At 34.2% G+C, this 14,993-nt stretch overlaps 1 protein-coding gene across 4 annotated transcripts; it reads left to right on the top strand.

Annotated features, from left to right (window-relative positions):
* The first annotated feature begins 3,043 nt into the window (after positions 1 to 3,043).
* On the top strand, positions 3,044 to 9,489 carry LOC145629101 (single-stranded DNA-binding protein, mitochondrial-like). 4 transcript variants are annotated; one of them, XR_014111565.1, is made up of 9 exons: positions 3,044 to 3,198; positions 3,447 to 3,770; positions 4,197 to 4,340; positions 4,423 to 4,529; positions 5,403 to 5,653; positions 6,085 to 6,151; positions 7,035 to 7,111; positions 7,347 to 7,417; positions 9,159 to 9,489. XR_014111565.1 is itself a non-coding variant. In XM_081681598.1 (5 exons), exons 3-5 carry the CDS (start codon positions 4,264 to 4,266, stop codon positions 5,373 to 5,375), a joined length of 255 nt encoding a protein of 84 aa, XP_081537724.1. In that variant the 5' UTR covers positions 3,044 to 3,198; positions 3,447 to 3,770; positions 4,197 to 4,263; the 3' UTR covers positions 5,376 to 5,653. The 4 variants fall into 4 exon arrangements, 1 of the variants encoding a protein (XP_081537724.1); XR_014111566.1 differs by lacking the exon at positions 4,197 to 4,340; XR_014111567.1 differs by lacking the exon at positions 4,197 to 4,340 and having other exon boundaries at positions 5,305 to 5,653.
* The last annotated feature ends 5,504 nt before the right edge of the window (positions 9,490 to 14,993 follow it).

Here is a 14,993-nt window from a genome sequence, read left to right as displayed (position 1 = left end):
ATTTCCTTCTTAAACACTTTCTACATTCACATTCCTTAAACTTACATGCTTCCTTCATACATCATTCTTACATGTTGAGTTGAGTTTGAGTCATGTGATTGACGAACAAAGAAAAAAGGTAGTGATGAAACAAATGCACAAGGCAAGCTTATCACCAAGATTTCATGCTTTCTTCTTCTTTTTTTCCTCCTTTCCCCAATAAGTCTAGCATAGGCACCCTCCATCCTCCTTGAATTTATTTCTTAGGATTTGATTTTTTTACCCTTCACTTTTTAAATAAAATGAGCATTTATTTCCTTGCATATGATCATTGCATTGCATTAAAAAAAAATTAATGCCGAACTAGCACAACTTAGTATACCAATGATTTCAGGTACCCCTTGTAGCCACATCATATCACCTTTCGCCCTTCAAATATACAATCCTTTCTTGATAAACCACTTTGAGCCTCGTCTAACGATAGACCTTTCTTTCTGTGACCCACATCTACCTAACCTTGGGATGGGATGGTTTGCAACTTATGCAATTTTCAAAGAACAAAAGCTTGATTAATTTCAAAAAATTAAAATAAGCAAAAATGATCAAAGTGTGCAAAAGGTTAAGTGTTCCAATGTATTTGATATGAACATGTCTTTGATATGAACACGTCTCAGATTCCGTCTCTTATCGAGTGCAGAGTACCGTGCTTGAGAAACATGAATGCCAAGTGAGTGATAGACCGCATGATCGGGATTTCCCACACTTATAAAAAAAATGCAACAAAAAAAAAATAAACAAAAGAAAGAGAATTAAAAAGTGAGAAACCTCAAGCATAATAATTGTAGACACCCATTTTTATCTCCCGAAAACCAAACCCAGTGATAAGTACCTTTCACGTCGAATCATAATCGAATGAAGTGAAAGTGTGGAAAAGCTAATGTTGCGGTTAGTTTTTATTTCTTTTCTTTCTCTCTGTTTTAGAAAACCTATTTTAAGAAAACAGACAATCCATTTTGGTTTTGTCCATAGAAAGGGTCCAATAATGGTATAGTTGGGTCGGGTTCAAAAAGAGCTTTCCAACGATAGATTATAAGCCCAATTCCGATGAATAAAGAGGAAATTATGGCCAAATTACTAAACTAGGCCCGATTTGATCTTTATATGCGGCCCAATGATCTAGAGGAGGGTCTATTATTGATTTATCATTCCTACGTGATTAGGATTGATTATAGTTTTCTAGAATCTTCTAGAAGGTTCTTTTGAAGCCTAATTTAATTAGCATTGATGAATTGACTTTAGTTGACTTTTTAGAGTTTTAATCAGAATAAAAGAAGTGTTTTTGAGGAAAATACAATTTTGCCCTCTCGTACGGTTAAATTTTATCAACATAAGAAAACGTGTGGAAAATTATTTCAAGCGTCATACGACAGCTCTGTCGTCTGGCGACAAGCGCGTGTTTGGCGCTGCGGTCGTGTTTTATTCTTTTCAAAAGTCTGATTTTTTTTTTTGAATTTTTTTTTTATCATATCCGGCAGTTTTTCTCTATAAATGGCCTCCTAAAACCTCCGTTTTCAATCACAATTTCTCATCAAGAATCTCTTGATTACTCTATCTCTCTTTTCTAAACTAGCCTTTTGCACACAAAATTCCGCATTCACAAGATCTAGACACACCTAGCCAAATTCGAAGTTGCCTTCGCCCTAGACGTGAAAGGTTTTAATTTCTGAGGGTTTGGTCACAAATCTCTATTTCAATTATTTAATTTAATTGTTTGTTTTACATTTTCCTTGAAGTTACTAACGTGTGTATTTTGTTATCAGAAAGAGATACGAGGCATCCATGTAAGTGCTTTAATTGCTTAATTGATATTATGATATAGAAATCATGTCTAGGTTGTTATTATGATACCTAGTGTCATGTTAGGGTGTTTTGAGCTTCCTAGTATCATGTTTAGGGTAAAGGTTATAATATCAAATATGACAATTGTGATTCCTATGATGCCTTTTATTGTCTTTCCTAATATTCATGTTAGTATCATATTAGAGCTAAAGTTTTGATTTTTATTGTTTAGAGACATGCTAGGGTTTGTTATTAATCTTGTTATTATCATGCTTATGATCTTGCTATTATTATGCTTTAACATGTTTATTTTAATTATTATGATTATAATTGTTATAATTGTATGATGATTCATTATGTTGCTTGATAAATATATATATATTGTTATGGGAATTGGTACTTGTAATCACGCTTAATAAGATAATTAATAATCTTTTTTAGGGGTTAATTTGATTATAATTTAAGTGATCGCCAATAATAGTTTATTTGTGCATTAATATTCAACCAACATAGATAAACAGGTTTAGGGTTAACCTATTGATTGCATGCTAGTCAGAAAGCGCACATGGATACGAGAAGAATAAAGTAGAGGCCTATTATTAGGGCAAGTTCAATCTCTTTAAGGTTGGATTTGTACCTTCATCCCCGAACTTCCAGTCTTGGTTCCAGACCTATTAGAGTTAACGATTTATTGGATCGTTAAGGGGTGAAACCTTCACCCTGTGAACGGTTTACAAGTTCCTAAAACTTGTTGGTGACTCTTTTGCTCTAGCTTCTTTCCCTTTGGACGCACCGTACTTTAGTGTATGATCACAGTGGGGTTCAAGTTTGGGGTAATGCTTGAAATATTCTCTAAAGTTTTTGGCGACTCCACTTGGGAGGATTTCTATTTTAATTCCTAAATTTTATTTTAGCAATGATTTAGAATGAGTGGATGAGACTCGAAAAGTTCTAAGTATTTCATGTGCGTAATTTTAATTAACATTATTGTCATATGCATAAAAATGATCTCATTGGAAAGAACATACGTAATCTATAGACCTTACAAAACATGCAAAAGGAAATACTGTTCTTATTAACAGTGCACCGTGGTGCTATTACAAAGACACCCCTATATTTAATGAATTGCCGGATTTGCCCTTGCTTAGCTTTGTGCATTTGCTTGCCATCTGTGGAGAATACAACTGTTCTTCAGGCCTTCCTTTGACTGCCAGCTAAGGTAGGTTGATGCTTGGCTGCTCTTTCTCATTTCCTCAGCTTTCCTTTTACCTACTTCATTCGCTCTCTCCTTAGAAACCTAGAGAGAGAAACCTTCGACACCTTCAGCAATCACCGATCATCCATTCGATGCTGATTATGGGGCTTCGGTTCTTCGTTGGGGTGAGATCTTTATCCTTTTTATAAGTGTCTAATATTAATTTAACAATCTATGGTATAGCTATAATTTCATTGAAGTCCATTAATCCTTTTTTGTGCTATGTTTTTTTGGTAATTCTTTTTAATTAATAATCTGAATTCCGATTGAATAATCGAAGGTAACTCTTCTTAATTAATTTTCTGAATTTCGATTGAAAAATCAAACTATTTCTTGATGAAGAAGTGGTGATTTCGCCCTTTTGAAAAATCAGGAAAAACATGAAGCAGGCTTAATTATCAGATTTGTGCGAAAATAGAGAGTACCTGAAGAGTTTGATCGCAGTTGGACGGCGGCCGAGGACGGTTGACCATGAGCTCACTGTAGCTCCGGTGGCCGGAGTTGGGGGAGATGAAATATCAAAATTGATTTTTACTTTTTGGTCATAAACATATCATTTTGCGTTTAATCTAAGTAAAGATGTAATTTCTAGCTTTGCAAATTGGTTGATCTACTTTTTTTTGGTCGATCTAAGGTGGTTGTTTCCGAATTTGACGGAGGATCAATGAAGATACTTTGAATGCTTACAACTGCTCAGGTTTGTGTGTTTTCTTTATTTTTTTTGTTTTTTGTTTTTTTTCCTGGTTTTTAGGGTTTAGCTGTTCAATTTTGCGGAGATCTGTCTAAATAAAAGTTTAATTCGATTTGTATTTGTTATTTTGAATTTATTCTCTGATTTTGCTGCTCTATATACTGAGATATGGAAGAATAAATGAGATTCGAGCTAACAATCGCTAAACAGGTGCTTAATGCTGTTTGTTAAGTTACTAAACATAGTATATTGGTCGAATGAGTGAATGACTGAGATTTGATACTTGAATATGCATATATTTGATGTATTTTCTATAATTAAGAAAATTCCTGCAGTTTTATAGGAGTATTTTTATGTATACTAAGATTCTTGCATTTAATAGGGGTTTGGATGTATTTTGGATATTTGAGTAAATTTATGCAATTTTAACAGGAATATTTGGATGTATTGTACGTAAATTCACATAGTGACGGTCATACATTGATCATAGTCTCACACAATGCCAGCCCAATGGCATCGTATCGTTGTCCATAATGAAATGCTTGGTGCCTATGTTGTTCAGCAACATGTGGAAAAGTATGTTTGTGTAACTTCAGGTGTATAATTTACTCCATTGTATATGTCTATGATGTTATTAATTTGTTGGGGATTGTTGCAGCTCTTCGGTTTATGTTGAGGGTTACATTGAAATTCGAGTTTGCAATAAACGCATCACTGGCGAAGTTGTGAGAATGCCACAAATTTGCATTGTGTTCACGATGATGGGTATGTCTTTTGTTATGCATTTATTTTTGTATTATCAGTTTGAAACACATCCTTTAATAGACTCCTATTTGGTTATTTTACTATCCTTCTTCTTCGCTTTACATTTATTTTATGCTGGTAAACTGGTTGTGTTTGGTTGGGTAGAAAATGAATATGTTGAACTCCCAAACCTGTACATATATGTGTTTTGAAATACTGAAATAGTTGACTCAACTCAACCTATGATTATTCAACTCATATTTATACTGTTAGTTTTGAAATTAAAATATACTTCGTAGAAAGTACTATATGGACCAAAATTTATGGAGTAAGCTGTACGTAAACATGGTAGCTGTTTCTTAAAACCATGATCTATCTTTAACATTTGGTATAGCTTTTTTTGGCCAACTTTCACATTGACCCTTTATTGTGATTCAACTCAAATTAGCTTGGCCAACTTCCAACTTCGGGTTAAGCAACATTCTTAAATTCAACTCAATATTTCTTATAATCCATATTTTTGTTGATTAAGAGTCACTTTAATAAAGTAGTACTTGTACATATAAAAAATCGAATTGTTATAAATATATCTACTCTAATGAACATTAAAGATCATTCGATTTATTACTGCACTAAACTAAGTCATGCTAGATATATGCTAGATATATGCCTGGGCACGCTAAAGATCTTGACATAATAGCAATTTGACAAATATGTTGAAATAAGATTAATAATATATCATACTCATCTATTTATGTTTATATGTGATCCAATATAATGCTGCTGCATTTGTCAGAAAACTGGAAGATTATTGTGGATATGCCAAAAAGGTGTTTAGCTGTTCTACCCAAAGTGTGCCTCGACTGATCTCTTCGTGGATAAAAACTCCTGCAGGGATCACCAAAATGCCTAGGATGCTCTTATCGGCATTAAACTAATAAATGTTGATGCACACATCACGGCTCAATATGTAGGTTTTGGTGCGGTTGCTCGGGATGAACATGGGCAGCTGTTGTGGGCTGCTGTTCGAAGGGTGGCTGCATAATTAGAGGTGGAGGCAGCAAAAGCTGAAGCGGTGCGTTTTGGAATGCAAATTGCACATAGGTTGGGCATCTTGAACATCTGGATTAGGAGACTCTGCTAAGGTATTTCAGAAGATTGATAACAACTTCACAGGCTATTCTCCAATATTAATTTGCCTAATTTATGATGATATTAGGAGATGTCAAGTATGTTTAATGTTTTTATTTCGTCACATGTGAGAAGGGTAGGCAACTCGGTAGCCCATCTTGTAGCTCGGTGGGATACTCTTAATGTTTCGGAACTTGTTTGTATGAGTCCGGTTACCCAAAGCATTATCTCTTTAGCGGAATTTGATTTATAATAATATATGCCTAACCTTTCAAGTCAAGCTTATATAAGAGAAACAAATTTAGCTAAAGCTTCATTACCTTTTAATAATAGCAACTAACAAACTGTAATTTCCCATTTATTTTTGACACTTTTTATCTTCATTTTTCTCTTATTCTTACTTCTTTTACTACAATTTCTTCGAATTTTCTCAATTTTCTTGCAGAACAAACTTGTTCTTCATCATATTCTTCTGGGTTTTAGCTTTTTCTGGAGAATTTCCCGCTGGAAAGGTACAATTCTGCTCTATTTTACTTTGATATCTTAGAGTTTGATTTATTGCTTCCTTTTTTTTTGGTGGGTGTTTGTTTTCGTGCAAATTTATGCATGTGTTCTTTCATTTAATTGTTTTCGATTTTCCTTTACTAATTATTTCAAATTCTTAGTAACTTTGTCAATTTTTTATGTCATTTGATGAATATGATGATCTAACATAGAATGGGTACTTAGATTTGTTACTTAATTACTTTGTAAGTTGGAAAAGTTACCCACAATTAAGGAATGATAAAAAAGAAAAAGGCTACATTTAATCGTTTGTTGTTAAATTATGGGCAATTTTAATTTTCATCATATTTTTTGTACAAGATTGATAGAATTTTCTTCACATTTTTGAAAATGGCAACTTTGAGGAAAAAAACATGTTTTTCTTACTATTTTGATAAAAAAAGCTGAATTACAATCTGAACCAATTTCAGTCATTTAAACTCTTAAAATGACAAAACCATCAAACGCTAGATCAGCTGCGAGAATTAGGTTATATTTGCACCGTTATTGTTAAATTCAGTTTGAAATTTATTTATTTTGTTTTCTTTAGTATGAGTGATTGATTCATGAAGATTGGTTGGGCTTCATTGTTTCTTCCTTTAAGGTTGTGTTCATTTCCCTATTTTTTCGTCGTATTTCTTTTACCTTGATTATGAGCGGTGCTTTAATTTTTATATATACAGAAATTGAGGGTGAAAAATTATTTCAGAAATATGGGATGGTTTTGATTCAATTTGGTAAAAAATTGGGATTATATTCCCATGCATTTTAAAGTCAGAGTCTTATTTATTTATTTATTTATCTATTTGATTAAGATCTTTCAGTATCTAATTGATTATTTTCATAATGAAGTTTGCTAGGGGTTTTCATTACTTGGAGACTATCGATTTTGCTGCTAGATGGTTAAGGTGCAAGTGAATCATTTTCAGGTAAAGTCTGCGACTTTAAATCAGTGCATGGCAGGGGTGATTGAAGTTTGTTATATTAAATGTAGCATTGCATGCTCTAACAATACTAATCAAGTTCGTAAAATTCTAACATGCAGTTGCAATCTATATAGTGTTTTAATTCGTTTTACTTGCAGTGGTTTGTGTTCAATAAACTACGAGATCATAAGACTTATACGCTCTATGCCTTGAATCTTCCCAATTTATCTTATGACAGGGGATAAAAGGTAGGATGTGGCTCCAAACCATGCAGCTTCTTCAGGGAAAGGTCCTCCTATCCTTGCTGTGGTAATCCTTCTTGACTCGCTACTATACTTGCTATGATGTGTGCTACTATGGGATTTGTAAAATATGTTGACGTGTATGGCTCTTATACACACAAAGTATTCGTTATAACTGCAGCTCATGACTACCCTTCCGCATCAGGTTGGATTCCCCCCCCCCCTCTCTGAAGGTATTATCATGTTGAATGTCGACGCAAATTTGATATCTAGGTCACATGTTGGGTTGGGCGTAGCTGTAAAAAACGAGCTTGCAATTGGGCAGTGTTTGCTTACTTTAGTTAAGAGGTATGAAGGGCTGTGGGAAATAGAACAAACAATACACTTTTCCTTAAATCACTTTTAATGGTTTTCTCTTATATATCAACTTTAACTTAATAAAGTTTGCCTTTGAATTATTTTTTCAACAGAAATGGTTTCATGTTTTAATTTAGGGAAAATATGGAACACAGCAAACCTACTACTGTACTGAAAGTCTGAAACCCCCTAAGGTTTGTTTTAACTTTGTATAGATAAATTTGGGAGAGAGTTTTGCTGATTAGATGTCTCTGCGATGGTCACACTATAAACACTTATTTTTTTCATCCTTGCATGTTAGAATTCAAGAGGTAATCTTGGGTTCTTGTGTGTAAATGTGAGGAGCTTTTCCAAGGTCTTTTTTTTCCCTTCGTGTTATGGTGGTGTGTGGGATTGCTGTGTGGTGCTTGTGAGTTAGTTGTTGTGGTGTGATTGTTCTTGTGTTCTTCTCGAGTATCATTGTTCTGTGCTTGTTGCTGCTGCAAGGGTTGTTTGTTTTGTTTGGGGCTGTTGTGCTTCCTTTCTAAATTGAGTACTTGTGTGTGTGTTCTTGATATATGGATAACTAATTCAATGGCTCTTACTTAGAAATTTGCTACTAAGGTATCTCTTCATTCACATGGTTTCCTTTATTTAGTTCATTTTAAAATTAAGAACTTCTCAATTCAATTCGATAAGAAATCGGGGGCTTCTGATTTAATAGTTGAGTTCGTTTAAAATTGAGGGGTTTTCTCGAATCAATTCACATAGTTTTAAATTGTAGTTTTCCAGTTTAAATCAATTAGTTAATTATTTTGGGGTAGTTTTGATGCAATTTGGTAAAAAAATAGGGATTTGATTTCTCTGCATTCTAAAGTTAGGCCTTTATTTATTTATTTGATTAAGATTGTTAAATGTCTAATTGATTATTTTCTTAATGAAGATTGTTATAAAATTAGCTCTGACTAGCAGAGGAGTCAAGAACCCACGCATTACCGTCTTGAAACTATTGCTCTTTGGTAAATTTTTATGTAAAAAAGACGATTCCAATAATTGTTTACTAAAAGATTTACTGATTTCAAAATTGAGCTAATTGTTTTAAATTATCTTCAATGATTACACCTTTAGAAGACGCTCTTGATCCAAAATGGACAGCCATGTATTACTTTATTATACGAAGTAAATTATAAGCAGAGTGCTCAACGATCCATTTAATTTCTTCTGTAGTTTATGTAATTGTGAACTTGTAATCCTGTATTATACTACCTGTATTATACTATTATTAGACTTTATGCTTTTGATTAGGGATCAATAAATGTCTGTTAATAGATAAAGCAGTGAGGTATGCTTGCAAAAACAAGAAAACTATCTGAAGTTATATGATGCCACTACAAGTGTGATATCAAGAATTCCTTATTTCCAACTGAAATATTCAGTTTTGATTAATTGGAGTTCTGGTCTGACTCTTTCAGGTTAATACTCTAAGGTAGCAACTGCAGCTCATTGCATCAAGCATGTAGCGATGATAATTATGACTTCAAATTCAACAAATCGATTTTCTTTACCTTGTCATTCAGGCAAAACAAAAAGTGAAAAAGTGAGCTTCATAAGTGTTTACTGATATGTAGTACGGAGTAATCATATTGAGCTTTGTAGCTTTTTGGCTTGTTTTTTTTTTACACATTTTTAGATCCATTTTTAATATCGAGAATTTTCTTAGTAGGCTCGGAATTCTATATTCTTTGTAAATTATCTTCTGATCGTGAGCTTGATATGATATAGCTTGATTTGATTATTGTCAAATTGGCGAGTTAATATGTTCTTTTGGATACATGTATAATCTAAGAATATGATCAGTTTGTTTTGATCTGGATAATTTGGAGTGGAAGTTGTTACATGTCAAATTGTTAGTTGGTTGTACATTAAGGTCTTTTTTTTTTTTTTTCAATAACTGTACATTAAGCTTTTAAAGGTGAAAACATCCTATTTTCTGGGTTATTAAGGAGGAGTATTGTAAGATGGGTAATTTTTAAATGCATCACTTTTACTTATATTGCCCTAAATAACATTAGCCTCTTTACTCCATAGGCAGAGCATTATGCAAATTTGCTCTTGAACTCCACAATTTTATTTATCCGTTATGTGACTGTCAAACTGTATGCATATGATATCAGTGTATATTTACATCGTTACCTGTACTTTTGATATTTTAGATACAGAGAGAGAGAGAGAGAGGAAATGAAAAAAGTAAGGAGAGAGAAACTTTTTAGGTGTAATTAAGAAGATGAAAATAGGTTTTCGAAACTTTCAAAACTACTCGAAATTATAAAACATAAATAAAAGAAAATGAAAGTTAAAGGGATAGAGAAACAGAGTGACCAAGAAAGAAGGAATAGTAATCGACAATTAGAATTGGACAAACTTCAAATCTTTCACTAAATGATATTCGTTAACAAATTTGGTTTTGTGATAATTATGGAAATTTTAACTAATTTGTAGCACTTTTAGAATAAAACGTTTAACCTTATAGTAGAATTGTGATGGATTCACAAGTAAATGTATTTTTAAATGTTTATATAATCATAGTAATAGATAGATTTTAAGAGATAAAATGAAGAAGGATGGAGGGAGAAGAAAGGAAGAGAAAGAGGGAGTGGGAGGAGGAAGAGAGAGAGAGAGAAGAAAAAAGAGAGGGAGTGGGAGGAGGAGTGAGAAATAGAGGAACTAGGTAAGGAGTTGGAGAAGAGAAAGAAAGGGCGGGAGGGAGTTGGACGAGAGAGAGGTGTGAGAAAGAGAGAGAGAAGGGTCGGGATAGAGAAAGAGAGAGATAGAGATGAGCCAAGAGGAGAGGGATAAAGAGAGGCTGGGAGAAAAAAGAGATAAGGGTCGAAAGAGAAAGAAATAGAGCAATTAAGAGAAAGAAGGGCAAGGAGAAAGATAAAGTGATAAAGAAATAGATGAGTCGTGAAAGAGGGAGGAGTCGGGATAGAATAAGAGAGAGAGGGAGAGAGAAGAGATAAGCCAAGAGGAGAGGGAGGGAGAGAGATAGAGGCTGGGAGAAAAAAAAAAAGATAAGGGCCGGGAGAGAAAGAAATAGATCAATTAAGAGAAAAAAAGGCAAGGAGAGAGAGATAGAGTGATAAAGAAATAGATGAGTTGGGAAAGAGGGAGGAGTCAGGATAGAATAAGAGAGAAAGAAATAGAGCAATTAAGAGAAAAAAAATAGAATAAGAGAGAGAGCAAAAGAGAAAGAGACGGAGAGATAGAGATGAGCCAAGAGGAGAGGGAGAGGGAGAGAGGCTAGGAGAAAAAAAGAAATAAGGGCCGGAAGAGAAAGAAATAGAGCAATTAAGAGAAAGAAGGTCAAGGAGAGAGAGATAGAGTGATAAAGAAATAGATGAGTCGGGAAAGAGGGAGGATTCAGGATAGAATAAGAGAGAGAGAGGGAGTTTAACTTAACCGTTCAAACCATACTAGAAGAGTAATTAGGTTGGAGAAAAAAAAAGGAACAGATCGTGAAAGAAAGCAAGAATGAATAGAAAAGGGAAATGAGATAAGAAAAGGAAGAAATATAACAGAGAGGGTACATATGAAGGAAGAAGAGATAGGAAGAACTTAAAATCAAATTAGTGACTACCACACAAATATATCCCCTAATCATCATGTTAATAAACACCCCAAACTACGAAACATGATCAAAATTCCACAAATCTTACATATCATATCGCGGTGCTCCAACAACTATAATCTTAAATATAAAAGTGTAAAGCTATTCCCTCCAACTGTATTTAAATAAAAAAAAAATCGTACATTAAATGATTTATAGATAAATGACTAGCAAAAAAACTTTAATAAATACACAAATGATATTTCTCATTCATTTTATACCTTCAGTATCGATTACAAAATCTAATTAATATAATTTTTCAATAGAAGAACCACTCGAAAAATTTCTACTTTAAAAAGTCTAACAAGCTAATATACCATTAGTACTGCCTTTTTTTTTTTTTTTTTATTACAACTCTTTATTATCACAATCATTTTAAAATGAAGCTATTCGAAAATAATATCTAAAACAATACTATAATTTTTTAAAAATCTTTAAGTTATAACAAATTCTAGATAACTTCACTAATAATAATTTTTTTTCCATAGATATTTCCCCATAGAAACTTTATCACTACTCATTATTATCAGTACTTAGAAATTCATTTATCCTTATTATTACAAAACCCGAACACAACCACAAAGTTTACTTATCTTGCCGTTGGGGGGGCACGCGCAACGCGCGTGCTCCAACGACTAGTGAGTTAAAACATAGGATTTTTACACGTAGGAAATTTGAGGAATATCTTTCACAACTAGGATCGAAATAATGATGCGCGAAATTGGAAAATTTTATCGAGCACAGAAAGCTACTGAGGCATGTAGGAACTAGCGTTAGAAAACAGAGTCTGTTGCCAAGGATTTGACTCTATCGCTAGGCGACACTCCTGTCGCCAGGCGACAAAGCGAAATTGCGGCGACAGCCTCTGTTCGCTGGCGCCAAGTTCTTCCAATATCGAGCCAGAAATATGCGTTCTAATTTTAACCAGTTTTTAGCACTGTTTTCTCGATCCTACTTCATGATTGAGTTTTTCTCACTTTTCTGAAACCCATATGTGTTCTATATATGGACATAACCCTATAGGAATTCATGCTTCCTCTACCTGATTGAACGCTCTGTGCAACTAAGGGTACATCCGAGAATGTTGAATTCACCAAACCATGGAAGCAAGTTTTTTAACTCGCGGTGTCCCATCCACTCGCGCCAACCCTTCAAAAGGTAAGGCTTCCGCGCGGTGCATTCGAAAAATTTACCATGGACCCTCTTTCATGAACCTATATCCCGAACTCTAGAGAACTAGAGCCATGGTTAGGTTGCAAACTCATTGCATCATATTGTGCCTACTTGACTAATTGTGCATTATTTATTGTGCATACTCTATGTGTTTTTCCTAACCGTTTGTTTTACTTGAATTTAAGACTAAATAAACTGATTAATGACTAAAAGGACTTTGCCTAATTAATTAATTAATTAATTAATTTGAGTAATTAAAGTCTTATAATTTAATCGGAATTGACTTAGTACAACTTTAGGCATGTCCCGTAGAGTAATATTACCGAAAGCTGTCCCAGATTAACGCTCCAACGATGGCGCCACGATTTGGACTGCAACGCCACACTTTGTTGTGCAACGCCTGGCGACAGCTCTGTCGTCTAGCGCTGCACTGCAGAGTGCGGCGACAATCTTGTTTCTTTGGCGACAATTCGGTATTTTGCTCAAGTCATCACTATGAGTCTAATTAAAAAGTTTGCTAATCAATTCGATTATTTTGTTAATAACAATACCGTTGTTTAGTCCTTAATTGAGTCTAGACACTAAGTCCCATGGTCTTACACAAGAGTCAAAGCATGTCACTTGCACTCACAATCTTGTATGCGCGTGTTTTCTGTCATTTTTTTTAGGGGGGTAAGTCGGATATTAATCCTCCAATTAAACCACTTATTTGAACCCTATAAGATTCACAAAAATATACACCCTATTTTTGTTTTTTTTTCTTTTTCTTTATAAACTCGCAAAGTCAAAGTCAATTTGAGTCAAGTCATCAAAATAAATGGTTTAATTTACAGCTTATGGTCAAGAAAGGAAGGGCGTTTGATCAAACACAACCTTTTCATTCAATTACAACTTTTTTACAAACCAATCGCTCGAAAAAGGAAAGCTAAGAAGATAATGACAACTGAGGAAGAAGTATACAAACTTAGGAATCAATTGACTGACATAACTAAAGTGTTGAAAGCTTTAACCCTTGAAATTAATGACTATGTGAAGCAACAACAAATGGATCTTTTGCAAGAAGGCTTGAGCAAGCTATCTAGTGATTACAAGTTTCAGGGCATTAGTTCACAAGAGGTCTCGGTGGATAAGGAGCTTCTTCCGCAAAAGTTCAATGCCAACGACATCCCAAAATTCAAGGCAACTAACAACCCTTATTTTAATCTAAGAGCTTTTGAAACAATAATGGGTATTAAGGGTATTGATAAAAAAGTATTTCCTTCTTTATTTTCCTTATCTCTCGAAACCATTTGCCAACAATGGTTCTTCTCCCTTGACAAAGAAAAGACCTCTACTTGGGAGTCAATAGTAAACGCTTTCATTGATAGGTATAAATGCAATATTCAAGTTGAAACTGATTATAGGGAACTTGAAATACTTAAACAGAAAGATAATGAAGGTTTCACTTCTTTCTTCAATAAATGGAGAGAAACCTCTGCTAGGATGATTGAAGTACCAAGCGAAAAAGAATCTATGAGGTAATTCATCAAGAATCTTCATGAAAAGTACTCCAAGCATCTGAAATATCAAAAGAACCTACACACCTTTAAGGCCGTTTATGACATTGGAATTAACATTGAAGACGACCTTGCTAAGCTAAAAGCTGCTAATAATAACTCCAATAGTGGCTGGAAAGGCAAGAAGAACGATAATCCTTCTTCTTCCAAAACCACCCACTCAAACAATGTTAGCACCTTTAATTTGAGTGAAGTCCTTGCTACGAACAACCAAGGACAAAAAAAACCATTTAGGAGGAACTTTACTTCTATTGGTATGAGTTATGACATTGCATTTGACCGGCTGAATGCAAAAGGTCTTATAACTCCTATTGGACCATTTGGGGACCCACCAGTTGAAAAGAGGACAACTAATTGGAATCCCAATGCACACTACAAATATCACCAAGGTAGGGGCCATCTCACTAAAAATTGTTGGAAGCTTAAGGAAGCTATCCAAGATTTAATTGATAACAACAAACTAAAGTTGCCCCCTGCCAGTAAGAAGCCAAGCATCGACAACGCACCTCTCGCTCATTCCTTGGCCATCTCCAATGAGGAAAACGAGGTTTATCCCTCATCTCTCATCAAACCTATTGAAGAAATTCATGCTATCGAAGAAGAGGAGATCTTTTTCGATGCTATGAATGACTTTCCAAAACCAGCAAGCAAGGAAGACGTACGAATGTTTATATGGTCCATGTGGGAGGGAACAAACTTACTACATGAGGCTCTTTTATTTGCAAAGAAACAAGGGGAGGAGCTTTAGAAAAGTATAATAAAATTCCACCTATGAAGAAGAAAACATTCCCTTTACAAGTAATCGACAGACCCAAGAAGAGTAATAAACTCTATGCTCCAATTGGGACTTCATATGCTAAAATTTTCCAAATGCTCTCCGAGAATGGTAATGTCAAACCTCTCGAACTGAG

This window comes from Chenopodium album, chromosome 4 (assembly GCF_948465745.1).
Source record: "Chenopodium album chromosome 4, dcCheAlbu1.1, whole genome shotgun sequence".
Lineage (NCBI taxonomy): Eukaryota > Viridiplantae > Streptophyta > Magnoliopsida > Caryophyllales > Amaranthaceae > Chenopodium > Chenopodium album.
Note: the sequence above shows the minus strand (reverse complement) of the source record. Positions and strands in the feature narration are given on the sequence as shown.